The sequence below is a fragment of the Panicum virgatum genome, chromosome 7K (genome assembly GCF_016808335.1).
Source record: "Panicum virgatum strain AP13 chromosome 7K, P.virgatum_v5, whole genome shotgun sequence".
Taxonomy (NCBI): Eukaryota; Viridiplantae; Streptophyta; class Magnoliopsida; order Poales; family Poaceae; genus Panicum; species Panicum virgatum.
Genome location: NC_053142.1, coordinates 34,154,542 through 34,181,389, shown reverse-complemented (window position 1 = coordinate 34,181,389; position 26,848 = coordinate 34,154,542). Strand labels below are relative to the sequence as shown.

Here is a 26,848-nt window from a genome sequence, read left to right as displayed (position 1 = left end):
GCTGAGAAGAGAGCGAGTGTGTCGTACCAACGTGGCCTTTTAGGTCCAAATGGTTACGATTTTTTTTTTTGTTGCCGCGTTTCACTTTAGAACGTTCTGTTCTTCGCAGCTGGCTAGAATTTTTGCTTCTCTGCGTGTTCTCTAGAAGCAATACCATTGTTCATGTGTTAAATCCATACGGATGTGGATTTGCGTACCGGTCTTTTGTCTACAAAAGTTGTGCGACCCTTTTTGCGAGGAAAGTAGAGACCGATTTGCATTGTTTGACTCGTTTCAAAAGGGGGAGGGGCTAGGTAACCAACACAGGCTAGGTATGATGCCCAAGTTGGTGAGCGACTGGCCGGTCCAATTGGGGCTTTTGGATTGTTGCTTGGCCCCTGACCATGTTCGTCTACCAGGAGTGGCCTGCCTGCCTCGGTTTGTTTCCCTTGCAAGTAAGCCATGATTGCGATTGCACTTGTTTGTGGTCGATTAGGTGCATTCGTCAATGATCAAATCGATCATACGATGCTCTTGTGATCTTGTCTACCCCGCGTGCGCTCTGTACACCACCGGTCCGTAGCTAACACTCTGTGCGCTCCACATACCCATCATCCAAATTTCAAATCAAATCAAAGTATTTAAACGGAGTCCTGGAATTCTTTTTAAGTTACACGGTACGATTTGTCAATTCAGACACTCATAACGTGCACACACGGCCTCCTACGAACGCACGAGTGCAAATCCCCCATGAATATGTTTAAAGACTGAGTCGACACATCAAGATTGACAAAATCACCAGTCGTACTGTCGACGGAAACATCGTACCATTAAAAGTACGGTACCGTTAAATTCTAAAATATTCACTCCCACAGAGAGTCGGAACTCACGATCCGAGGTGCTACCGAGGCTCTCGTAACTGCCAAGCTACAAGTTACAGGACCTTTTGCAGGTTTGTACTAGTTTGCATGACGATGTTATGTTATGACCCGAACCGTCACGGAAGACTGGGCGAGGCAGCAGCCAAGACTTTGCCACGCGTACAAACCAGCCGTGCATCTTCAAAATCAAATTTTGCAAGGTGAACAAGTGTGGCCAGCGTGTGGGAGCTTCTTGTGACAAGGGGGTGTGTGATTCGGGGACCAACAATTCTGAACGGCTGGTTGTTATTTTTGAGAGTCGTCGATGGGTGTAGGTGAGACAGCAACGTTTTACCTGCAAAGCACTATATATATCAGGGGGATTTCTGCGTGACGACTGGTCCTACGGATCCGTTACGTAGATCAGCGCCGTCCAACTTGCTGGGTCCCCTTTCCTTTGTAGCTGGGGTCGGTCTGGGGGCAGGTGCCCGAGCCCAACCGTCTGCTGTAAGGTTCCGTGTCATCGGAGAATCTTATGACACACTACTGGATAACGAGAATTGTTATTGAGAAGCTCTGGTGGTTTGTGGGGTAGTACCCGAAAGCACTGTGTACGAGCACTCGGTAAGAAGCTGACCAATCACTAGGCACAGAAACAGACATTGAAGTTAACCCATCAGAAGAGAGCTAGCCGAGCTAGCCTTTGCCAAATTTGTTCCACGTGGAAATTTGGCATTAAACCTATTGGTCGCTATAATAAGGACCAAAGGAGACATTCGCCAGACCGGAGCAAAAGAAGCCACGATAGCAGTATGAAACCTCAAAAAGAAAAAACGAGGCAAGAAAAATTCAAGACCGAGATAATTCCTGTGCAACTTTTTCATGTTAAGCTCGACCATTCTTTTTTCCCTTCTTTTTCTGAAAAAAAAGATAAGCGATGAAAAGCAAAAAAAGAAAGACAACCTATTCTTCTTTCAGAGCAACGCAGCCCTGTGTGCCCCCAACACCAGACAAGACTTCCATTTGGTGTATTCCTTCTGGGAAAATGAGGAAGAAAAACCCTAAAACCTCTTTTAAGCGGGGGAAATTATCAGCTCTACCCATGAAACCTCCCCCCACAATGCTGAACAAGCATTGACAAAAACAAAACCCCATTTGCTAAGCTAGACAATCATTCCCTGATCGGTTGACCGAGGTAGTTACCAAAACTCGTCAGGCCATGGCTCAAGTCCACATGTTCTCAGCATGGTGACCACACAGTTTACGTTGCTCCACAGATTCAGATATCAGCCCCTGCACTCCTGAAGCTTCTGCTGCAGCCTCACATTCTGCCTTAGCTACAAAACAAATGTTCGAAACATAGGAAAATTTTAGCACCCATTCCTGAAGTAGCTTCAGAAAAACACACAAGTGCACTGAAGTAATTTCAATCAGCTAGATTATTGAATGTAACAAGTACTTACACAATCAGCAATCTCCTCCTGCTGAAGAGGTTGAACTACTTCGTTCTCATCCCAGCCCATAGATCTCAGGAGGTTCAACTCTTCCTCCCCACCAGCTCCAATAGGCTCAAACTCCTGAGCAGGACAGGGTTTCTCCTCCCCTGCTCCAATGTGTTCGAACTCATGAGCAGGATGGTCTTCCTCCAGCGGCAAATTGGCCTCACTGTCAACAGAGTTGGAAATCATGGAACTACCATTTATATATGCAGGTTTAATGGGCAGAACATCTTCAGCTTTGTCTGGCTGGGGCTTCTTAGAAGCTACATCTTCTGTGTCAGCAGGTACTGGTGAAGAGTTGGCATCCCTGTCGTCAACTTGAATCCCCAGAGATCCCTCATCTAAAACATCATGAGATTCTGAAGTTGGAATGATTTCCTCGTTGTCAGACAAGTGTTGCTGAGATCCCTCACAAGAATTTGCTTCTTCACATGAACTGCTTCCATTTTCAATAAACTTGAAGGACAAATCAAGACAAGAGTTATGCTGGTCATCAATCAGGCTAGATGAAGACTCGATAGCAGTGCTTGAACCATTTACAGACTTGCTCCGCAAAAACTCAAAAAACTTGAGCTTGTCTTTTGCACTTGTTTTTCTGTCACCAAATGAACCTTGCACTTGCAGCGGATGCAAAGAACGACCGTTAGTGCCAACCTTAGGCTTAGGATTGACAACAGACTTCCGCATAGGTTCCATCGAAGAAGATCGACCTAGAACAGGGCTCACAGGATTGCTGGTGCTGTCTTTGGCAGCAGTATTTACAGTACCATTCTGTTCACGGCTAAGGACTTGAAAGCTGCCTGATTGAGATGGCTTTACGAGCTCAGTTTTGACTGGAGTGCGAATAGAGCTGCTAGATGGCTGTAGCGACAGTTGTGGAGCAATCTTGATAGGACCATTAGACTCTCCAGCTCTTGAACCTTTAGGTTTTAATTTATCCAAGGAATTTGATGCCTGTACAGTATTCTGAACGAATTAGTTCAAACAACCATGTCACCAATTCAGCAGATGAGAACATATGTGAAACGAACAGGGAAATGCAATCACAAGAACATTCACCTCAATAAAGTTATCTATTGCATTCGAGTGACTACAGGAAATACATTATGATGACGAAGAAATACAGTAATAAACAGATGGTTTTCGGATAAGCGAAAATACTGACCAACAGAAAATATAATCTCTTGTCACTTGTCAGCTATCAGGTATCATAATTTAGACTTGAGTATTTCAGTTGCCCACTAAATTTTATGCTATGCATGGTAACTAACACTCCACAACCACACACTACTGATAGCACAAAAAATTTGGAAACATGCTGCTGCTATATAGCTCCTTTCACAAGAGTTGGATGGACAATAACGAGTTCACATAAGGAACACTAACCATAATACAAGAGATCCAATGGGGTATAAATGGATCACTATTACTGAAAATAGTAATATTACCATCGAAAGTACAACAGCATTGCTTCAATCATGAGTACCAGCTACCACTGAAAACTAAGTGCTAGGTATGTTTGTTGTATTTATTGCAACAAAGCATATATAATTTCATCATTAATAGAACTTTTTAAATGTTAGCTAATTGGTGTCAACGACAATAATACAGCCACAAAGTCCATATCTAGATGGACTCTGACAAAGCAAATCACAATGTAAGGAAGTTGTGATTAATCAGGAAAACACATGGTACGCAAAGCATATTTCTGGTGCCATGTATACCTATTTTGGGGACCTTTTCTTTGTCCAAAGAGAATTGGTAAAGCACTCCCAACAATCTGATGAGGTACAGCTGAAGGGGCAAAGTTGCTTTTCCAATTTAAGTCATTTATGAAGCATGTCCCTTGCAAACTACTAGTTCATATGTGATTTTACAACTTTGAATAACTGATGTAGGACAATATTCAGGATTCTATAATTTGAAAACAGGAAAATGCACAGATGATATATCCAATTCCAAATTTTTTTTTTGAACTAAATCCAATTCCAAACATGTATGTTCAAACAGCAAAGCAATCAGTTCTCCAGTAATTTTGCTTGCATAATTGACTGATATAAAGACAGCTCTTACCGCTCAAAAGGTAATTGCCATTTGTCAGCAACTAGTAGTCTATTAGGTCGTGGGTAAAATGAGATTAAATAATACAATGGGAAATCTTAGTTCAAATACATTTATTATGATTGCTCACTAATAACATAGAACAACTATTATCACATGCTAATGAAGTTAGCAGACAATGTTGATGCACTAATTAAAAAGAACTAAAATAAAGCGTTGAAGTTGAAGAACTATTTGCACATAACTGTACTACTTGATTATAAAATATACTACAAGAAAAGCTGAAAAATATATTTGTACTAATTGTGTTGTCCTCAATAGGCCATAATAATTACCAAACAAGATGGAAAGTGAGTAAGGAACTCATTATGAACATATCCATTAAGTGGCATAGGAGCTTAAGCATGAGTTGGCAGTGGCGCAAAGGCAACAGGTTAGGTACTTACAGAAATTTTGTTCGTTGATGGTGTAAGAGGCCTCAAAATGCACTGCCTCAAAGTCCTTTCTTCAATTTTCTGAGCATCAATTGATAGCTGAATAAAAAGAACCATAAACATAAGATTTAGATCAAGAGAAGGGAATGAGATGCAAATGGGAAAAAAAACATAAACATCATATTGATTAACTACCTGGGGTGTGGTGGAAATCTTTAACGGTGACTGCATCACTGTTTCAGCCATGCTCAGCACACTGCCAGAATTGGACACTTCAGTCTGCTTACTTGAACCAGCAGGTGATAAAGAAGAGGAAATGGAGTTAATGCTTGGATCGCTGAGTGTCGGTACTTCTGCCAGCACTGAGTTCCATCCTTCAGATGAAGTAATCAATGGTATGTTTTGAATTGGGGTGCTAATTCCAGGAGATGAAACTCTACCTATGTCTTGTTTTCCATTTTTGTCCTCAGAACCAAGGTGTGGGAATTCTCGCTCAAAGGAGATGCCACCAGTATCCTTTTTAGATAGATTACCATTGTCTAAACTTACTCCTACTGCACGGTTTGATACGGACACCTTTGAACGAGTACGGTTAAGCCTGTCCTTTTCAGACCTGCATGAGCTAAACGACTCGAAACCATCACGTAGAGGGTCCTCTGGCTGAATCAACTTACTATCCCGGTCACGAAAATCCGGGTCCTTTTCCTGCACCCTTTCCCTGTTGTGCCTTCCAAAACTAGAATAGCCTCTTGATTTCCCTGTACCATCCCGATCATTCCGCCTTGACCCACCAGAGCCTGAACTCCGGGGGGAGGACTGTTGAGAGCTCCGATCACGATCACGCCCTGATGAACGATTTCTTGATGAAGCACCCCTGCCTTGATCATCTAGAGTCATCCAAGCAAGAGCATCTTAGTACATAATGCCAGATAAAGCATCAAGATGTAAACCAGTGTCACTAGCAAATAATGAACAACTCATGCATATGCATGTAAACCAAGTACAACAGTATGCATTGTAAGAAGGCATTAAAACAACAATCTTGATGAGAAAAGAAAGACATATCTGTAAACTACATGAGAGATTTCACTGTGTGCAAGAACAAAAGATTCCATAAGCATAGAAGCAATATTACTTTCTAACAATGTTAGCGGCCTATAGAATTTAGCTGCAGGGTCCTCAAACCTCTATTAGCGCTATTGCCCGCTATAGCGCACTATTTTCTACTGCAGTGATCATAGTGGCAGTTCCGCGAAACCGCTATTTAAAACATTGCTTTCTAATCAGCACAGAAATATAAATATACAATCCTCATGCTATTGTCCCCAATAAGCAGGCAAGACACAACAAGCAACAAAGTTTATGTACGAGCACACTACAAGAAAACACAAACAATCTACAACAAGCTAGTCATAGCTGAAGATACATGCAATGATCTGCCCTAGAATCCATTATTTGACCTTGTACCCATGCATCAAGGCTCAAGCCAGCAATGCCAAGTAAGCAACAATTTCCCTGTGTATTGATTTCCTTTTTTTTCACCTCCGTTTGTCGAAAGCATAGCCTGGTGACGAATTGGATCACTTAGTTATAAATTTATATTTAACTATTGCTATTTGCTTACCAATTGCTTTGTTTGTGTATATTAGTAGCAGGTGGAAAATCAAGCTTTAGAAATCCCTAGTATTCTCTACACGATACAATAGGAAAGAAAATGTTGGGTGCAATCCAAATAGAAAAGGCACATTAGATGATTATGTTGCCTTTACAGATGTGATTTATGCCACTGACGGTTGGCATTTAAGTGCATTCTTGCAAATACAGAGTCGCACGTGTCCCCTGTTCCTAATCCTTAATTGCGCTGAAGAAAAGGTGATGGATTGCTGCTAGACAGACAGTAAAAGCATCACCAAAAGTGGGCTAACAGACAAGGAAAAGAACGAATACTTCGATCAACCTCCAAGGTTCCAACAAGGCCCCCAACACTCCAACAACAAAATTTCCTTACACATGAATCCCAAACGTCACAATAATCACTGCAGTTATATTGTTACACAACAAACTGAGAAACATCAGTTCCACAATATACAAGGCAAAGCGCATATCCAAAGCAATGCCCCCCTAACAGCTTCCCTTTAATAGTTACCATAGTTAGCCAAACTTCTAAGTTCTAACGTAAGCACGCAACCGGGAATCAATGAGGCGATTAGTTACATGCAACATAATAAATAGAACACCTCAGCATGCAAACATTGCTCATATACCACAATGATGGAACAAAACAGTGCAACCATGGAAGGCTTGTTTTTAGTAGCATGGAATTGTAATGAGGCAGCAAATTATCACCATAAAACTGAACTAGCTTCCACAAGCACAAACAGAAGCCAACACTTGGCATGTATAAATCTAGGCACTGGCAGGATAGCTGCCGTATCCGATGTCACAATAAATCTATCCGTTACGACTTCTCATCATTACTGACATAAATTGCACGACAATTTATCCATAGCGCTAGCCACTATAGCAGCCCAAACAGATAAGTAACACGCGCAAGCTCACCAGCGCGGGGCGAAGTGGCAGGCCGGAGGGCTGTGACAGCTGCTGGAGCAGGCCGCAGCAGCCATTCCGGCTTCAACGAGGGCTCAGCTCGTTCCATGCCCGTGACGAAATCAGCAGCGTCCGCCAATCCAGTCCACCACCACCAGGGGCGGACTTAACGTCGGGCATGGGGGTTCAGTCGAACCCCCCGAATTCTTGGGGAAACAAACTGCTCGTGCACCTTTGTGGATTGATCTTCCGCCCTGGATGATGAAAACCTAATCGGGCCATGCACCGATTGGATTGGATTAGCAGGGTATCACGTCTATAACAAATCCTCAGGTCCACGAGAACAAAACGAAGTCCTTTGACAATCCGCCCCAGCAAGCTAGGGTTACTCACCACCGAACGGAGAGGAATCGATCCACGCCCGGGTGGATCTCCACCCCCACGCCACTCAAGCACCAGCAGAGCGCGGGGGCGGCCAGAAAGAGGGGGCGCCTCCTCTCGACGAGAGGGGATTTCCGCGGAAGGGAGCCCCTGGCCTCGCAGGCCCGAGAAGGTCCCCGATGACGGCCCGGTCGCGACAATTCGTGGCGGCAGTAGCAGAGAGGGGGAGAGACGAAACACCTCAGGTGGATTTGGAAATCGCGGCAGCGGCTGCGACGGGGAGGCGGGTCGGTCGCAGGGAAGGCGGCGGCGACCCGCGGAGGATTGGGGAATTTCAGCGGGGATTTGCAGGATTCGGAACGGGCTCGGGGGAGCGCTTCGGGGTCGGAGGGATTTGGAGCGCCGGATTTCGCACGGGATTTTTCCTCCCACGGGAATTTCTGTGCCTCCGGTGGGTTTGTGAATTTCGTGGGGGGGGGGGGGGGGGCGTGTGTGTGGTGGTGTACTTGTCTGTCTCGGCCGGGGGGGAGAGAAACCCTAAGCAAACTGTGGCTTTCAGCGCCCCTCGCTTCTTTCTCCTCTCCTCTCACCCCCGAGTTCGATGACGGTTTCAGGTTTCTGGGTGGCCCATTCCATTTGGGTTTATCTCTTCGTCTGAGCATATTTCGTAGACATTGAGCATACATTTAGTAATTAGAATTTTTTATTATATTTTTGTTTTGTTGAAATTCTTAGTACTTTAGAGTTTTTTCTGGAGTATGTGCCTGGATCTAGAGAGATGGTAAAGGATTTCAAAAGAATGCTACGATACTCCTTTTTTAAAAAAAAAGATTTTTAAAAGTTGCGCCAAACATCACTTATGTGTAAAGAACACATGAACATAAGTATACATTTGAAGTAAGACAAAATTAAATTTTGTATAGGCTCACTTGTAACGTATGACGAGCTTGTCGTGTTGCAGCCGACACTTTAAATGGTAGTTTTTGAGTCTAGTGTGATCCTGAAGTAATCTAATGATTTGCAATATCCGATGGCAAGTATAGATAGCAACAATTTGTTATATCCTAGTCAGCAGGCATGCAACATGTTTGGGTAGAAACACGACAACAAACTATGGAGACGTTTGGATTTAATGTACAAGCAAGCTAGAAAAATGGGTGGAAAGATTACAGGCGAGAAAACACAATATGAATTAGTGGATGGAGGCAAAGAATGGTGACGAGACGACAGAGGTGAAACAATAGCTTTATTGCCAGGTGAGCTTTCGATACATCGAAGCATTTTAATAAAATAAAATGCTTTATTTGAATAGAAAATTCTTAAAATTATATGAGAATATAAAAGGATGCTGGTATCAACACAAATAATGTATCTGAATTAAAAGTGTTTGCTAAGAAAATGATAGCTAAATTCACTTAAAATGTGTAGATTGTTTCCCTTGAATAACTTAATAATTTTCGAGGTAAAAAGAATGGAAAATGATTTCCTGCTTGAGGAGAACACTATCAACCTCCGTTTCAAAATACTTGTCACTCCTCGTTTATCGTGCCAATTTTGACTAAATATTTTTTTCTAAAAAAGTTTTATAAATACTTAAAAATATATAATAATAATAATAAAATCTATTTCATAACAAATCTAGTGATATATGAACATTAAACATTGATAAACATTCTACAGAAAAAAACAATTGGTCAAAGTTGGCACGAAAAACGAGGAGTGGCAAATATTTTAAAACGGGGGTTGGCATTAGATTATTTTCAGTGTGACAAAAAACTAATATGTACAAATAAAGTAGTTATTTCAAGCTACATAAGGTTCACCTGGAGCTAAATCAAACCTATCTTGACATAGACAACCCTACCCACCAGTCTTAAACTTAGAGGTTGTTTGGTTTTAGAGGCTAAATTTTAGTCCATGTCACATCAAAGAGAATCTTAGTATTTAGAAGTATTAAATAAAGATTAATTATAAAACTAACTGCAGAACCCTAGGGCTAAACTACGAGACGAATCTAATGAGGTATATTAATTCATAATTAGCGGATTATTACTGTAGCATCATTGTAGCAAATTATGAATTAATTAGGCTCATTAGATTCGTCTCGCGAATTAGCACTCATCTGTCAAAAAAATTATAATCAAATTTTGTTTGATACTTTAAAATAGTAAAAAAAATTGATGTGACAGGGACTTTAGAAAAAAGTTCCTGGAAACAAACATGGTCTTCAGAGCTGCTCAGACGGGGCACTAATCACATCACACGGTACATTTGTGTTCTCCGCGCAGCAGTTAAGCATGCCAACGTCCCCAAACTCACCTCCAACCTCCTTTCCACCAGCACGGTGCACTGCAGGCGCATTGCAAAAAGCTACAAGTTAAACTCGCGCTCACTTTTATCCGATGGTACTGAATGCGGCAGGGATCCGTCCGAACTTTGCAATTGACTGACGAGGAACTCCAACTTTGTGGCATATATTTACCTAATTATAGATGATTTTTGTGATGGAACGTCAATAGGATGCTCTGATCCAATGCGCATATTCATTAATCCTTTTGGCGTGGTCTTTGGTGCCTTTGTTTATCGTTGTTTAATTTCGCGAGGCAGTTTTGATCTTAGTTGAGATATAACACATGCGGTGTGAGCTACACCTCTATTTGGAGGTACTTAAAGATCCAACTAATTATAGGGTTATTCATTAATCCTTTGTTTACCATTAACTCGGTCTCAGCCATTTGGAAGTGGCCTGCCAAACCCAAGCCCAGCTAAAACACAAGCCCAGGCCTACGAGGCGAGAGCAAGGGGTAGCCCAAGTGCCCAACTATATTACCCTGACTGAACCTTTCCAAAATTCTACTACTTGCTCGCCGCCACCGGAGATTATCGTGAACTCGACACCCCCGTCGCAGCCGCGCCTCCCTCCTCGCGGCCAAGAGGATCAGCAGCGTCTCGCGGTTAGACTTCCCGTTTTCCTTTTTCGTCCCCACGCCTACCCCCGTTCTTCCTTTACTAGCGGCGACGATGGGGCGAGTGGCGCCGCCCTTGGCCAGTTCTTCGTCGGGCTCTTCGCCGGCGTCGAGCATCCGGTAGCTATGCCCGCCCATTCCCTCCCCTTCCTGCCGTGCGAAATCGAACGCCCAAAACCTTAATGTACGCTATCTGTATTCGGATCTGACCGTGTATTTTACCTACTAGCTTCGATTTTTTTTGGTAAGCACTATCGGGAATACACCCATGTCCTACACTGGGTCCGCCCCTGATGGACAGGCGAATGCAAATTTTTTGATGTTAGGTTTTGGATTAAACCACGTCCTTCATATTTACCGCTATCGTTCTTTGCTTCCTCTGTAGGATTACCCAGAAAATACTTCTCCTTACATTGGTCCAATTACATTCTACCTTGTTGGATGCTATTAAAACCATGAATATGTTGAGGAGCTGCTACACTTAGCAAAATTCTCCTTACATATTAACAGTAAACTAAATCACTTCCATTAGCTTGCTGCTTGCATGTTGGTTTCTGTGTTTATGGATGCTTGTGAAATTGGCTGCTCAATCGGTCCTGCACATCTATAGTTGATGAGTTGAATTTCGATATGCAATTCTGAATTGCATTTATGAGTGAGTCATTTTATTTGTGTGGCATCAAATTGGAAACCTTTCAGTGTCTGATGCAGTTTTTTTAATTTTTAAACGAATGTGAAGATGTTACTCCCTCAGCTCCAAATGTGGGTTGCTTTAGTTTTTTCCCAAGTCAAACTTCTGTAACTTTGATCAATTTTATAGGAAAACATATTTATATCAACCATACCAAATAAATACACTCTCAAGACCTATTTCATAGTGGATTTAATGAAACTAGTTTGATATTGTAAATGTTGCTGCATTTTTCTATAAACTTGGTCAAAATTTGAGGAGTTTGACTTAGGAGAAAACTATGCAACCTCCATTTTGGTCAAAATGTCGCTGGCTGTTCTTGCTGACATGTGCTGAATCATATCTTGCTTCTTTGGCTGTCTTATACTGCTGCTTTACTGAGAAATGAGCCAGTCTGTTAGTACTTGCTTACTCAACATATAATTTTTTGATGCTTTATATAATTTGTGCTGAAACTGCATGGTCTACATTGATGTTAGAGGAGTCAAGGGCTTATTGGGCCTTAGCCCATTAGGGTTAATTAGTCGCTTGCTTAGGGGTCAAGTATACCTCTCTATATAAGGAGAGGAGATGTATCAATCTAATCAAGCAAGAGATTAGAAGGAAATCCCTTCTCTCTTGCCGGCTGTGGGCAAAGCCCCGCGGCCGGCCTCCCTCGGCGCTCGAAACCCTAGCAATCGCCCCCTCTCCCTCTCTCACGATCTGCAGCCCAACAACAGCCATAACAATTGATTTCATAACTGTTGTGATATGTATGCTTTTAATTTCTTGTTTAAATTTGCGGTTCTGATGATTTACCGTGTTACTTCACAGGTTCCATTCTCTCCTTTTTAAGGGCCTGTTTGCAGTTGCTGTGCTATGCTGCGGAGTAGTCATTAATTCCAGCTGTATTTTGCCGGTAAGAATCTAAAGGGCTGCATTAACCAAACATCCAGCCTTGGGGAATAATGCTTTTGAAATGCCATCATGATGCAAACAAAGCCTTATCTTGAATATGTGGAACTTTTTGAATTATGAGTATTTTACAAGTTTGACTATGCCAATGCCCAGTAAATGGAAGTGGAGAGCTTATAGCAGATAAGATCAGGTCACTTCAAGTTTTCACTTTCATATTTGATATGCTATGTAAATATTACCTTGTGCTTGGAATATGCTATGGTAAAAATCTACATCATCAGGCGCTTACAGCAAACAGTAAGGTTGCTGTAAATCATCTTTGGCATCACATGATTTCAAAGCCTGCCTTCACCTTTGTCGCATCAAACCGAATCTTGCAAAACAATTTGTTTGTCTTTGTGTTCGTTACATGCGCATCTACAAAACTGCAGTACATCATAGAACAGCCAGTGAACCAAAAGAGTATTACTCTATTTGTATATGACGTGATTTGCATAAAAGTATGGATCAATCCTAATTTTTTTTATGAGAATGTAGTTTTCTGTCCTTCAGATTTCTAGCTTTATGTAGCTGTAATTTTATGCCATTCTACCCTGTCTGTTTTCCCAGTGTTCTGAAGATATGGCAAGAAGTCCAAGAAACCGTAAGCTGGCAGCTCAGCATCTTAGGTCAGCCTCCCATGCTGTACCTTGCGACTACAAGAAAACAAAAAAGTTAGACAAGGAAAATGAATTACAATCAACCTCAGAGGAAAAGGACTGGAAAAATGCCACCTGCTCAATATGCTTGGAGCGTCCACATGATGCTGTCCTGCTCCTTTGTTCTTCTCATAGCAAAGGTTGCCGGCCATACATGTGCGGTACCAACTATAAACATTCCAACTGCCTTGAGCTGTTCAAAAATGCTTATTCGAGGGAGAAACCAGCATGCAAAGTCTCAACCGTGGTGGCACCAACTAACCAGAAGCCAGAGACAATGCTGCTTGCATGCCCCATCTGCCGCGGGGAAGTTAAAGGGTGGACAGTAGTCAAACCTGCGAGGCGGTTTCTGAACCGCAAAAGGAGAACTTGTATGCATGAGGATTGCTCATTTGTCGGGACATATAAGAGACTCAAAAGGCATGTGAGGTCCAAGCATCGCTCATCAAAACCACGGGAAGTTGACCCTGTCCGTTTGGCTGAGTGGAAGGAGTTTGAAAATGAAAAGGAGAGGCAAGATGCAATCAGCATTGTCAGTGCCTTAAATCCAGGGTCGATGATTATGGGGGACTACATCATTGATCCAGATAGCGACAGCGAACCTTACATCGATGACCCTTATTTCGATGATATCTTTGACCATGACACATCCTTAGATGGCAATGGAGGATCTTATCATAGAGGTTTTGTGCACAGAAATAGATCTCATAGGAGAAATGGGGAAAGAGCAAGTCGAAATCTCCCTCGTGTCAGGGTTTCTGGCATTCGCCGTGGTGTTTCACGAAGGCCATCTCGAGTTGATTCTGTCATAAGATCTGTGAGTCAGCCAAGTGACAGTTGAAAGATGGGATCAATCTGGGTTTTATGGTATTGTTGCGAGGAGGTAATGGTGATATGGAGTCGCTCTATTTCGTTTTGCTGCTCTCTGAGATGCGCCCATATGCGTATTAGGACGAAGGCAGCAGTGGATGCGTGATGATCATCTGATCGGCATTTATCTTTTTCCATCAAAGCAAAGGAATAGTTTATTTTTTTGAGGTTAAGTCGTCATCGTTAAGTTAGAGATCAAAACCACCATGTAAATCTTAGTCTCACTTATTTTATTTAAAGTTAAACAGTCGCCATATACTGTAAGTTTTTTTTTTTTGGCGAAATGTTCAGCGTTATATGTGAACTGATGGCTGACGACCTGTGCTGTTTGCTAACTGGTTGGCTACCATGAAGGCGTGAAGGATGAAGCAGATTGCCAGAAGCTACGAGCTCCTGGGTGACTTGAGCAATTGTTTGCCACATTTCTTACTTATTACGTTCCTACTCAAATTGACATTTGGAGAAAATTACTCTACCATCTCAGCTCAATTTTTTTTACTACATTCAAGAACGACAGGATCTACATGGAACTTTACAGTATATGGCCAGCACCAGGGGGCGATGAATTCTTGATTTATATCATACACAGCGGCACAGGTATACAGCCCTTCCTCACGATATGCCGATCGTCTTCCCTAGCAGCCACATCACCAGCGAGAACTCGATCATGAACAGCGCGTGCAGCCATGTCCGGTCGACGACGAAGCCGAACACCGTGATCCCCGCTGGGTTGTTCTCCAAGTAGGTCACTGAGAGCGCCATGGACGCGGTGAGCCATGATCGCAACACTGGCGAAACTGGAGCACGAACACATGAGGACAGCAGGAGGTGCGGGTGCTTACCTAGCGCCTGCCTCTTCTGGAAGGAGATGTTGGTGACGTGGAAGGGCGCGAACCTCGAGGTGTCGACGCTGTCCTCGCTCCGGGACTCGTCGTCGTCGGACTCCTCGCCAGAGGAGGCGCTCGCCGCCGGGAAGGGGCTCGTGGGGGTGTGCTGCTGCTGCTGCTGCAGGTACGCCGCCTTGCTGGGCGTCCTGGGGTTCTCCTGGTCGCGGTCCAGGCTGTTGATGGTGGCGTCCGCGTGCCACGCCGCGGCGACGCTGGTGATGGCCTGCGTCTTGTGCGTGATCTTGGCCGCGCTGTGGAGGCAGATGAGCAGGCCGGTGACGAGGCTCATGGAGCACAGCTGCAGCAGCAATCGCAAGCATACGCAAATAGAAGCACACGCATGTTAGGATAGACGACACGGCCAAGATCAGCTGAGCTGCAGCTGCAGGGACACACCGCGAGCTCGCCGGCGGTGGCCAAGTTGACCTGCGCGCGCGGCCTCGTGGCGGCGAGAAGCGCGGTGAACTGGCTGACCGTGACGAGGATGAGGCAGTAGAGGATGAACCTCCGGTAGCGGTGGCTGATCCGGCGGAGCTGGGCGCGGATGCGGCGGTGCTGCCTGAGCACGGCGGCGACGTCGGCGCACTGGCCAAAGTCCCGCGCGAACCCCGTCATGCGCAGGATCTGCAGGTAGCAGATGGTCTGGAACAGCACGCACGCCATGAAGAACATGGCGGTGCGGTACATCCAGGACGCCATCTCGAGCGCGCACGCGGCGGCGGACCACCACCAGAGCGGGAAGGGCCGGTGGGCGCAGTACCAGAACACCTTGTAGGCGGCGTCGGCGAGGAAGCAGGGGAGCACGAAGCAGGCGAGGAGGCGGAAGGAGCCGGCGAGCTGGACGATGTAGCCGGCGCGCACGTCCTGGGAGTCGTGGCGGAGGCGGTCGAGGTAGAGCAGGCGGCGCAGGCCCCGGCGGCGGACGAGGGAGTAGATGGTGGCGTAGGCGAGCGCGGCGGAGAGCGTGAGCGATGCCTGCACCTGCGTGTCGTAGGCGCGGCGCGGGAGCGCGGCGCGCGCGGCGCCCGGGACGGCCACGGCGAGCGCGGCGAAGACGAGCCAGGACGCCGCGGGGCTGGAGGCCTCCGAGTGGTCCACGCACATCCACCGCAGGCAGGACCTGAAGCTGCGGAGCTCGTCGCGCGCGTGCGACATGGACCGCGTGTACGAGCCCCGCCGCCGCAGCAGCGGCGTCGACGCGGACCCCGCCTCGGCGCCGGCGGCCGCCGTCGGCGACGGCGACGGCGTGTCCGCCATCGCGCGGTTTCTCTCTCTCTCTCTTGCCCTCGTGTTCCTTGCTCCTTCTGGCTGGCTCCCTTCTCCTATCCTCCCTAGTGGCTGCTTCCGTTTCGATGGCCGCCCTGGTGTTTCGGGAGACGGGAGGAGGTCGATCAGTCGATCAATGTATGCCGATCGATGCATGCGCGTGGTGAGCTGGGGTGGGGTGGGGTGGTTTATGGAGGACGAGAGATTTCGTGCGCGATGAATCTTGCGGCCTAGCTATTGGCTGTGGTTAGCTGCGATCGGCGAGCTGATGAGCAGCTGACGACCTGTCTCGGATCTCAAAATCAGCTGTGAATTTGCCGTGCCTGGCAAGCCTAATTGGCGGCTGTGATATCTTTGCCCTCTTTATTTTTTTCCAGGCTTTCAACCAACAGATTTCATGGTTGTGCGCGTAAACTGCTGAGCTCTTTGGTTGGAGCCTAGGATTCCTTGCGTGTTCTACGAGAGGAATTGAATCCAACTTTCCTGCGAAACCGGCATGCTTTCAGAAGCATCCCTTCGTCTCGTACCAACATCTTCTTTAATTAATTTCAAAAAAGAACATCTTCTTTAATTTACTGAATTCTTTTTTCAAGCAAATTTTACTGAATTTGTCCATCAAGAGTTTAGCCTGATGAACATTTCTTATTACTAACCATATTAGTCCGGTCATACCTCGTTTCACCGATTTCCGTTTCCAGCAGTATGAAAAACATCCTATACATAATAATACACCATGCTGTGCGTCATATGTAACTAGCGTTTTCTGTCACGTTACAAACGGCACGTATCTTTTGCACAGTGGCATGCAGGACAAATAAAAGGCCATGGCTGACGCCCACATACAGGTAACCAAAGAGAAATGCTTCCAAATGCCATTCACCTGGTGTACACATGACGCAGGTGTATATCGAGCACCGAGATACTTACAGCCACGTTCACCTGTGTGTCGCTTGCCACGTTCACCGTGAGTCCGTGACTGTTCAAAGATAGAAACGGGAATTCGGTTGTCTAGTTGGAAGAGGGACAGTGAGGTCGATTCTACCAAGCCAGTAAGAAGCACTGAAAAGAGTCGGCAACATGATCCGTCAAGTTGCTGAAAGCCTCAAGTTGTTGCAGTACGGGTGGTTAGCGGGGGAGGCGGTTTTCTTTTGCTTGTTTTCTTTTGCGGCAATTCCTTTCTTTCCCTTTTTTCCTTGTTGGCACCTAGATGCATATCAGCATATGTTTCTGAATTTGTACATTTTGCACCGTTGCACGCTTAAAAAATTCTAGAAAATATTAAATGCGTAGCATATGAGGCCCTGTGCCTATGCAAAAAAAATGAGAAAATTATGAAGAACAACGAAGGTAAATGAAGTAAACTCAGAGTGCAAGTAGAAGAAAAGAGCGAGTTACAACCTAGGATTGTTTTTAATTAGGGAAAAGTACAATTTACACCCTCCAACTAATATGGTAGTATGATTTTTCAACCATAGACTAAGAAACTGGACACCAAACATCATGCAACTGTTGAAGCCAGATAAAATTGGTCCTCTAGCTAGTTTCAAAGGTGTTTTTCTATTTTCTATATATAAGGGTATGGTTTAATATCTCAAAGTTCATAACTAATTCATTTTCAATTAGAAAATATGAGTATTGTACCCTTTTAAAAAAAAAGTACTCTAGCTATCTGTTGGTAATCTATTTAGAATAATTTAGAACTTATTTATCCTTGCACCTATCGTGTTATTGCTCATAGTTGTGCCCATTATTTATCTAAATTACCGTTTAGCATTGTATGACACCTAGAGATCAAGCAAGAGGATCAAACAGACTTGGAGTGCATAGAAGATTTGGAAGAGAAGACCAACCACGCAGCTGCCATGTTGTACCAAATACAGATCCTACTGAGGCATTGCATGGCTAGCGCTTTACTTTATAATAAATGCATGATTAGATTTTAGGTGTCAAACAAGGAAGGGACTCAAACACCATGCAATGAAATAATCGTGCAAACAAAAATTTAAATAAATAACAGGTCTGACTACAAACAATAAAACACTAGGAACATGAATAGATAAGACATAAATAACTAAAAATAGAGCACCACCTTATATGTTACTTATTTTAGATTTTTTTGCACCAATTTTATATTTTTATTTAAATTAGTTAGTTATATTTTTTTGGATTAACCAGATTATATTTATTTATAGAAAATGGAAACCACCTTTAAAATGAGCTAAATGACAACATTTCTTAGTTTTCAACGGTTGCATGGCGCTTGGGGTTCAGTTTTTGTAGTTTAGAGTTGAAAAAATCATACTATTGTGCTAGTTGGCACATGATTAGTTGAAGAATTCGAACATAGAACCTCCTCCAGCTCAGATTTCAAACATATAATGCCAATTGAAAAATGGACATAAAGTTTACCGTTCTTTGTTTTTATTGTCCCATAGTATTTTCTTTTCCACAATAAATATACGATAATAAATTATAAAATTTGCTTATGAAGTGAATATTTTCTAACATGAAACAAAATGATGGTTTTTGGCAAATATAATTTTCTTCATATTGAAAAAATGTTTGAAAAGCCAATACTTGGTTCTACATGAAGTAAATTTTGATTAGGCATGGTTGGCGACACGCTACCAACCAGATTGCCAAAAAAGGAAACAGGAAAAGAAATGTAAAGAAGACGATAAGAAAGGGGAGATCAGAGCTTTCTAAAGCTGTTGACCATGGCCAAGCTTGATGATAGCCACATGACGGCCACTACACCAGCTGGAATCCTGCCCTTGCTTTTTGATTCTTTAGGTTTCTTTGTCTCCCCTTTTGGGAGATTGATTTGGTGAATATACCCTATTTCTCGAGAACTCTGAAAACTTCGTTATGAACATCACAAACAGATTTCAGCTAACTAGCACCAGCATTTAGTTAGCTGAATTTGACAGACATGCGCATGTGCTGATCCCATGGAGCTGGATTATTACTGAAACAGGGGTAAGTACTCTGGCTAGCTAGGAACTGCTCATTACGAAGTGAGAAAGAACAGCTGATCATAACTTGGGATTTAGTACTAAATACTCTGCTCACTTCAAAAGCTCAGATCTGGGTTCATCCGATCAATACTGCTCGACGGCTTGTCGCGTAATTATGATGTGCTGGCACCGCGCAATGACGACTACGAAACATGATTGCCGCCTAGGGTTTTTAATATGCAGCGCAGCTAATCACGTTTTTTGATCTCGCAAGCTAGCTAATCCGAATTGAGAATTCGGCATCAAAGGAAGGCGAGATGCCAAGTTGCTGCTAGCAAGGGGACAGCATGATCCGGCTACATCCCTAAAGCGAGCTAGGTAGCTTGCCATGCATCCCTTTCCCGAGACTTGAAAATTTGCTCAATCAGAGAAGCAAAAGGCGGCGCCCGCCCCGCCTTTGATCGCTTTACAATGGCGCACTGTCCTCTTCTAGCGCACGCCGCGCGAGCTGCTCCGCACAGCCTGCTGCTTAACTGCCAGTTGCTTGCTGCCACTGCATGCCCTCTCTCCAACTACTCGCGCGCGCGCGTGCCGGAGCAGCGAGCGCAGGAGCAAGGCTGCAAGGGGCGGCGACGCGGAGATCAGCCATGCAGCTCTTCTCGGGCCGGAGCAAGGAGCGCAGGAGCGGCGGAGGCGGCAGCAACTGCCAGGCCGCGGCGGCGACGACTCGGCACAGGAGTGGCAGGTGCCGCGCGCTGTGCTGCGGCGCGTCGCGGCTGAGCGTGTCCTCGTCGGCGTCGTGCTCGTCCGCGGACGCGGCGCCGGAGCCGCTCCCCCTGCCGCCGCCGCCGCATCCGCACCCGCGCGGCCTGTCCAAGCTCGCGCACAGGATGGTCCAGGCGCGGCTGCAGTCGATGATCGACGCCGCCTCGGAGACCCCGGTGCCGCGCCGCGCGCCGGACGACGAGCCCGTCGCCGGTGAGCGGCCCCGCCGCGGCCTACCGCGCGCGTGGGCCCGCGGCGGCGGCCGCGGCTACGAGAAGAGCGCCCGCCGGGAGCCGGCGGCGGGCGTGCGTGCGTGCGTGGTGCTGCTGGCGGAGGACCGGCGGACGCACGACCCGCGGGAGGAGTTCCGGCGGTCCATCGCGGAGGTGATCACGGCGAAGCGGATGGCCGAGCCCGCGGAGCTGCGGGCGCTGCTCAACTGCTACGTCTCGGTGAACGCGCGCGAGCACCGCGCCGCCATCCTCCAAGCCTTCCACGAGGTCTGCTCGGTCCTCTTCTCCTGCAAGCAGCTGGGCTGAGCTGAGAGTTCGATCGCCTTGGTGATTGGGCTGCAAATTAAATGCAAGCGTGTAATTAGCCAGTCGTCCTGTGATTACCAAACGTACAAACGGGAATGTGTGACTATTGTTGTAGAGTGTAATAAGTGGAGAGAATTCCTTGAATGCCATCCAAATTTACAGTAATTCCTTCAATGCCACTGGAAATTAAGCTATCCCTTAATTGCCATCAGACTTTAATGTTTGATCCTTTCAATGCCATTTTGTTAAATTTTGCTGTTACCTTGATGAAAGTTGCCGTGGACCTGATAAGTAAGTGAGAGGGAGGACTAAAGCTTTCCTTTTCGCTCTTTCTTCTTGATTTCCGATGAGCCTCGGCCCCTAGTCAGAGGCGCGGGGTGCAGCTCGCGGCCGTGTGGGCAGGGGCTCTTACTCAATGCCTATTTCCTCCACGGCGGCGCCCGCAAGTGGCTCTCGGCCTTCCTCCAGACGGCCGGCTTCCCGATGCTGCTCGTGCCGCTCTGCGCATCCTTCTCCCGGCGGCGTAGCTGACAGCGCGGCGGCGGCGGCCAGGAGGCGTCCGCAAAGGTGGCCAGCGGCATGCCGTCCTTCCTCATGACGCCCCGCCTCCTGGCGGCTTCCGCAGGCATCGGCCTCGCCTACCTGCCGATCTCCACATCCTCGATCCTCATCTTCACGCAGCTGGCCTTCACGGCCGCCTTCATGCTGCTGCTCGTGCGCCAGCGGTTCACGGTGTTCTCGGTGAACGTCCTGGCGCTGCTCAGCGTTAGCGCCGCGATGCGGATGAACGCGGCCGGTGACCGCCTCGCACGGGTGACTCGGGCGCGGTACGCCGCTGGGTTCGCCATGACGCTCGGCGCCGCCGTGCCTGTTCGGCGGCCTCGTGCTCGCCGTAATGGTAACCTGTAACCCATGGACACAAGTGAAACTAAAGCAGCAGAATATCTATTGTCCAAGCTTCGACTTATCCGTCGCCCAGCTGAGCATTGAAGAGAGATGTCCGATGCAGGAACCACGTTCGTGCCGACGGTGACGTACTTCTCGGCGAGCTCGATGTCCTTGCCGGCGAACCTGTTTATCATCGTGATGCTGGAGATGGGCCGACATAGGTGTCACCTCCAGCCCGTCCGTCACCATGTACATGACGTCGTGACCACCCCTTGCATGTACCCGCCGCTCTCGTCCGAGGATGAGGACGAGGACAACGACGCCGGCGCCGGCGTCGCGGACGGCAGCACGAAGGCCACCTCGGTGGACATAGCCAGCTTGCACAGTGGGCACGTGGCCTTCGCCTCCATGGTCGCCGTGGCGCAGTACCCGGGTGCACGTGTACAGCCTGAACCTGGCAAGCGCCGGCTCGCCATCGCCGTCGGCGCCGCCGCCCTGCAGCAGCAGCTTGCGGGCGTCCGGGTGCAGCACCTTGGGCTGAAGGAGGTACGACCTGTCGGTGCCTGGCTGCAGGTAGGACGGGACAATGTGCTCGACACTCTGGTACAGGCGCCGACGCTGCCGTGCATGGTGCCGGCCGAAACGAGCTTCGCCACGGCTTCGATCAGCAGCGTTAGGAGGCTGCACGGCCACGAGCTGTGCCCCGCACCTCGACTAGGGGCCGAGGTCCATCGGAAATCAAGAAGAAAGGGAAAAAAGGAAGGCTTTAGTCATCCCTCTCACTTACATATGGGTCCACGGCAGCTTCCGTCAAAGGTAACAACAGAATTTAACGGAATGGCATTGAAGGGATCAAACGTTAAAATCCAATGGCAATGAAGGAATAGCTTAATTTTCAGTGGCATTGAAGGAATTGCTGTAAATTTGAATGGCATTCAAGGAATTCTCTCTAATAAGTGTCTTCTATTTTCTCTTAATAAAATATGTGCTCAGTTACGTTCGAAAAAATAAATTTGTCCTCTCTCCTGTGCTTTGCTCAAAGAATGTTGGTAAGAACAAGTACGATGCTCATGTATATCTCGGGCGATTTGCTAGCTACTCCTTCCATTCCAAATTATAGATCGTTTGACTTTACTGACACAAAGTTTAATCACTCGTCTTATTCAAACAAGGTAGTACATATTGGTTCTGTAATTGTGTTCGTCGGAATCATTATCTGGGTTCGAATGTAGAATCCAGCGTATTGATCTTTATTTAATAATAATGGAGTATAGAAATATCCTTGAATCTCCATTATTCTCACTCGCGCACAGCCGTCAGTCCGGATTCTACAAATATACAATCATACGAGATTCTACATCTAGTGTTGTTATTACATGCTTGAGCATAGTTATTAGCTTCATAGTTAGCTAGTAGTACATATTGGGGTTATTATTTGAAGTTATGAACCAATATTAGCTAGCTTCATTTAGTATTTTTTTTCAAAAAACTTATTAAATCCTATAATTAGGGAAGGAGCTCAAAAGAGCTTGGTACACATCAGTTCGATGGTAGTATACTTTTATGTTTAGGACGCACATTTATTTTCTGATCGTAAAAGAAGGACCAGCGTGCTCGTCATTGGGACATGCTTTATTCCTTGCTTTTGTACCCGCTACAAGTTGCCGTGTGTGTGCGCGCGCGCTTAAGGTCTAAGGACAGTTGCTGCGCGCTCAAGGTTGTCGGCCTCGTGAAGCTATCTAGGGGGGGTGCTTTGCGGCCATCATACAGCCAGTAATTAAACTCGGAGCTGCGCTGTCACTGATCCCCACCTTTGGATCAAGCTCAAGCATTCCTCATTCATTCGAACGGGATGGATCGATGCCATTTTTCTTTGCGGTTTTTTTTCGTTTTTTACAAAAATATATTTTCGATTTGGAAATTTACAGGAATATACCCCAGCCGCCCCGCCCGGCCGCCCGGCAGCGGGGCGACAATGGCTGTCGGTACCCCAGGACTGGGGTACCCCCTCTTGCTGTGACTAGGCAAGAGCCTTTGTAGTCATCCTTGACTACAACCAAACAGCCGGACCCCTGCAGTCCGAAGTCCTGTCCTCCCGACAAAGGTCCGGACCTGTTCCACGGCCGGGGAAGGTCTGGGAACGCCACGTGTCCCAGGAAAAACAGGCGCTCAAGCGCAAGCAGCCAGGGCTCCGGACCTCCCAAGGAATCCGGACCCCCGCGGGGTCCCGGACCCCTCATAGGGTCCTGGATAGCAACCGGACCCCTCTCCAAGGGAAAGTTTGGACGCCCCGCCTCAGGGTGGTCCGGGGCCGACACGTGTATGAGGCCCTTGGTCTCCATATTGAGGTCCACCTACCTTCGCATTTATTGCGGTAGGTGGACGTCCACTTTGATATAGTGGAAGCCGAGGCGTTTGACTGACCAGGGGGCACTATTGATCGCGTATTACCAAGGCAGTGGAGCCGATGGCGCCGCCCATGCCGCGTCTGCCAGTCTGCCGTAACAGTCGGATACGACGGCTCGGCTTCACCCATTATGACGCTACATAATAGCCTCAGCAGGCCACGCCGCAAGCTACGCTACTCCAACGGGCGCCTCGCTGACGGGACAAGAGAAGACCCCCTGTGTCAGAAGAGCAGCAGTACGCATATCGAATGAAAGATTCGCTACCACTGTAGCCACAGTCACGTTGGGCCCACCTGTCGGGGCATCAACGTTCTATGTATCCGCCCCCCCTTTGATCTATAAAAGGGGAGAGCGCCGTTAGAAAACCTCAGGCTGGGTAAGAGCCAAGACCAGCAGAGGATAGATTCATTCACACAACCAAGACAATACATCTCCCAGTGGACGTAGGGTATTACGCTCCGGCGGCCCGAACCACTCTAAATCGTGTGTTCCTGAGTCCCAATCTCAGCGTAGATCTAGCCCCATCGCCTAGTACTTCCCCGAGTACTCCCTCACTGGGAATAGGCGGGTGCGCTCCGCCACCCGGCTGTGGGTACCCCTGAAAATCCCCGCGACATTTTGGCGCCGTCCGTGGGGAGGACAGGCGTTGGCTGGATCTTCAGGCCTCTGGGCTGCGTTCTCCCTCTGCAACGGCAAACTTGAAGATGAAGGAAGGCACACTCACTCCGCATGCTATGGCACCGGCGCTCCGACGACCTCGGTGCGGCGGCGCACGGCAGCGGCGTCTGCTGTGTGTCGCCACCGCGACACCTCAGAGCCGGCGTAGCAGCATGCAGCGGAGGCGCCGCTGCGCGCCGCCGCTCCTACGTCGACTCAAGGTTTTCTCTCAAGCAACGGCCACGCCCCCTCTGCGATGGCATGACGTCGGCTCAAGGCTTTCTCTCAACTTGGAGCCTAGAGCCGACAGCCATCCCGGAGGAAGTTGACTGAGACCTCCTGCCGCAGCAGCACCGGAGATCCACCTTAGCGTTGCTCGGTGCTGCTGCAGGCAGGACCCCGCCACCTCGCGCGGGGGCCCTTGGCGCTAGCACCAAGGACAAGCCGGCGAACGACCGCACTTCTCCACGCGTCGCACCGGTCCATCTGCTGCGCAAGGGTTCTGGTTTCCATCGGCAACGGCGACGGCAGGGGGAGGGGGCCTCTTCCATTCAAGGCCAAAGAATTTGTCTCATGCCATGTAAGCATGTGACAGCTCTTAGGCAAGGAGGGGCCCCCCCGAGCTCCCGAGGTGATCCTGGATGATGCGGTTCAGGCACGTCCAAGGTGCCTTCACCTCCGAAGAACACGCTGTATAGCATGCAGCCGTAGGTTACTCCTAAGAAAGGAATAAGAGAATTTCTCCTTTATAATAGCGTGGTGTCTATGTGTGTGTCCAGAGCGGTTAAGGTCCGACCTTGTAAACCCGGCCTCTGGCCCTATCACACAAACAGGCAAAAGCGGTCCGGAGCGGTGGAGGTCCGACCTCGTAATCCCGACCTCTGATGAATACCGTGATAACCACAATGATAAAGGAGATTTTCTTTCTTGACCTTATCTAGGCTCCACCCCGGTTACATTCATTCATTCTGGATGGCTGTTTTTTCGGTTGACCATTTCTTCCTCCCAAACAGAGTCTTTACCATTGTTGCTAACAATCCAAGTTGAGTTGCTGGCTTGTGGTCAGGTGAAGACACCCCTTCTAGCTGGAAGGCAGTCCGGACCCCTAGGGACCTGCTCTGGAGAAGTGGTATTTGTATCCTGGGGTAGAGAAGCTCCGCGTGGCTTAGCCTGGTAATGTACCCTAAGTTTACGTACTTCACTACCCTGTTACAAGTACTCTAGTATCCAGGACTGCTGACTTTAGAGGTCCCGGGCTCTCTTCTAGTATAAGGCTTGGTTTCTTTGCACCTTACTATGAGGTCCGGTAACATGCTTCATCGGATTGTCAGCAACGCCCGCTCCGGCGGAGACCGCTCGCCCCGGTCGCTCCAAGTCCACTCCGGTGGCCCGCTCCGGCGGAGACCGCTCGCCACAGTCGCTCCAAGTCCACTCCGGTGGCCCGCTCCGGCGGAGACCGCTCGCCCCGGTCGCTCCAAGTCCACTCCGGTGGCCCGCTCCGGCGGAGACCGCTCGCCCCGGTCGCTCCAAGTCCACTCCGGTGGCCCGCTCCGGCGGAGACCGCTCGCCCCGGTCGCTCCAAGTCCACTCCGGTGGCCCGCTCCGGCGGAGACCCGCTCGCCCCGGTCGCTCCAAGTCCACTCCGGTGGCCCGCTCCGGCGGAGACCGCTCGCCACGGTCGCTCCAAGTCCACTCCGGTGGCCCGCTCCGGCGGAGACCGCTCGCCCCGGTCGCTCCAAGTCCACTCCGGTGGCCCGCTCCGGCGGAGACCGCTCGCCCCGGTCGCTCCAAGTCCACTCCGGTGGCCCGCTCCGGCGGAGACCGCTCGCCACGGTCGACAAAAGCCGGGTCCGGGAAGTAGTGCTACCCCCTGAGCGATCCGAAGTCCGTGTAGCCGCTTAGCTTGGTTCCGTACCCTAAGCCTACACCTTCGTCGCCCCGTGGAGAGCACTCTAGTACCTAAACCAGGCAACAAGCATACCGGCCTCAGGGGTCCGGGATGCCCACTCTCTCCAAGAGCACACCAACGCAATCAAGTTGCGTAGGAACACATCACGGTGGTGGCCCCACCCGCGGGTTCGGACCTCTCCCGAGGTGGGCCCGGGGGCCACTGTCGGTACCCCAGGACTGGGGTACCCCCTCTTGCTGTGACTAGGCAAGAGCCTTTGTAGTCATCCTTGACTACAACCAAACAGCCGGACCCCTGCAGTCCGAAGTCCTGTCCTCCCGACAAAGGTCCGGACCTGTTCCACGGCCGGGGAAGGTCTGGGAACGCCACGTGTCCCAGGAAAAACAGGCGCTCAAGCGCAAGCAGCCAGGGCTCCGGACCTCCCAAGGAATCCGGACCCCCGCGGGGTCCCGGACCCCTCATAGGGTCCTGGATAGCAACCGGACCCCTCTCCAAGGGAAAGTTTGGACGCCCCGCCTCAGGGTGGTCCGGGGCCGACACGTGTATGAGGCCCTTGGTCTCCATATTGAGGTCCACCTACCTTCGCATTTATTGCGGTAGGTGGACGTCCACTTTGATATAGTGGAAGCCGAGGCGTTTGACTGACCAGGGGGCACTATTGATCGCGTATTACCAAGGCAGTGGAGCCG

General features: G+C 48.1%; 4 protein-coding genes and 1 pseudogene across 6 annotated transcripts; 3 read left to right on the top strand and 2 right to left on the bottom strand.

The window, feature by feature from the left end:
• Positions 1-1,685: 1,685 nt before the first annotated feature.
• LOC120641155 lies at positions 1,686-8,374 on the bottom strand. Of its 2 annotated transcripts, none has more exons than XM_039917155.1 (6): positions 7,774-8,374; positions 7,393-7,649; positions 5,029-5,720; positions 4,846-4,932; positions 2,303-3,292; positions 1,686-2,176 (listed from the first exon to the last, which is right to left on the bottom strand). In XM_039917155.1, exons 2-6 carry the CDS (start codon positions 7,487-7,489, stop codon positions 2,126-2,128), a joined length of 1,917 nt encoding a protein of 638 aa, XP_039773089.1. In that variant the 5' UTR covers positions 7,490-7,649; positions 7,774-8,374; the 3' UTR covers positions 1,686-2,125. The 2 variants fall into 2 exon arrangements, with proteins under 2 accessions (XP_039773089.1, XP_039773088.1); XM_039917154.1 differs by having other exon boundaries at positions 2,303-3,304; positions 7,774-8,247.
• A 2,250-nt stretch (positions 8,375-10,624) lies between these two features.
• LOC120641153 lies at positions 10,625-14,218 on the top strand. Of its 2 annotated transcripts, XM_039917152.1 has the most exons (3): positions 10,625-10,715; positions 12,232-12,316; positions 12,925-14,218. In XM_039917152.1, the coding sequence occupies exon 3, from the start codon at positions 12,937-12,939 to the stop codon at positions 13,852-13,854; it is 918 nt and encodes a 305-aa protein (XP_039773086.1). In that variant the 5' UTR covers positions 10,625-10,715; positions 12,232-12,316; positions 12,925-12,936; the 3' UTR covers positions 13,855-14,218. The 2 variants fall into 2 exon arrangements, with proteins under 2 accessions (XP_039773086.1, XP_039773087.1); XM_039917153.1 differs by lacking the exons at positions 10,625-10,715; positions 12,232-12,316 and adding an exon at positions 12,325-12,505.
• A 118-nt stretch (positions 14,219-14,336) lies between these two features.
• Positions 14,337-16,382, bottom strand: LOC120641152. The gene is made up of 3 exons (XM_039917151.1): positions 15,167-16,382; positions 14,726-15,068; positions 14,337-14,632 (listed from the first exon to the last, which is right to left on the bottom strand). The coding sequence occupies exons 1-3, from the start codon at positions 16,190-16,192 to the stop codon at positions 14,496-14,498; spliced, it is 1,506 nt and encodes a 501-aa protein (XP_039773085.1). The 5' UTR covers positions 16,193-16,382; the 3' UTR covers positions 14,337-14,495.
• A 3,113-nt stretch (positions 16,383-19,495) lies between these two features.
• Positions 19,496-20,446, top strand: LOC120643044 (transcription repressor OFP3-like). Its single transcript, XM_039919579.1, has one exon. It carries the CDS (start codon positions 19,551-19,553, stop codon positions 20,295-20,297), a length of 747 nt encoding a protein of 248 aa, XP_039775513.1. The 5' UTR covers positions 19,496-19,550; the 3' UTR covers positions 20,298-20,446.
• Positions 20,441-21,206, top strand: LOC120640160 (annotated as a pseudogene).
• The last annotated feature ends 5,642 nt before the right edge of the window (positions 21,207-26,848 follow it).

Bases quoted from the DNA above. Each gene is read 5' to 3' on its own strand.
- LOC120641155 (XM_039917154.1), bottom strand. From the start codon at position 7,489: ATGGAACGAGCTGAGCCCTCGTTGAAGCCGGAATGGCTGCTGCGGCCT. The intron at 5,721-7,392 runs GTGAGCTTGCGC...GGATGACTCTAG, and splicing joins TGCCACTTCGCCCCGCGCTG to ATGATCAAGGCAGGGGTGCT. The intron at 4,933-5,028 runs GTAGTTAATCAA...CTTTTTATTCAG, and splicing joins AGATTTCCACCACACCCCAG to CTATCAATTGATGCTCAGAA.
- LOC120641153 (XM_039917152.1), top strand. From the start codon at position 12,937: ATGGCAAGAAGTCCAAGAAACCGTAAGCTGGCAGCTCAGCATCTTAGG.
- LOC120641152 (XM_039917151.1), bottom strand. From the start codon at position 16,192: ATGCATCGATCGGCATACATTGATCGACTGATCGACCTCCTCCCGTCT. The intron at 15,069-15,166 runs GTGTGTCCCTGC...TTGCTGCTGCAG, and splicing joins CCACCGCCGGCGAGCTCGCG to CTGTGCTCCATGAGCCTCGT. The intron at 14,633-14,725 runs GTAAGCACCCGC...TGGCGCTCTCAG, and splicing joins CCAGAAGAGGCAGGCGCTAG to TGACCTACTTGGAGAACAAC.
- LOC120643044 (XM_039919579.1), top strand. From the start codon at position 19,551: ATGCCCTCTCTCCAACTACTCGCGCGCGCGCGTGCCGGAGCAGCGAGC.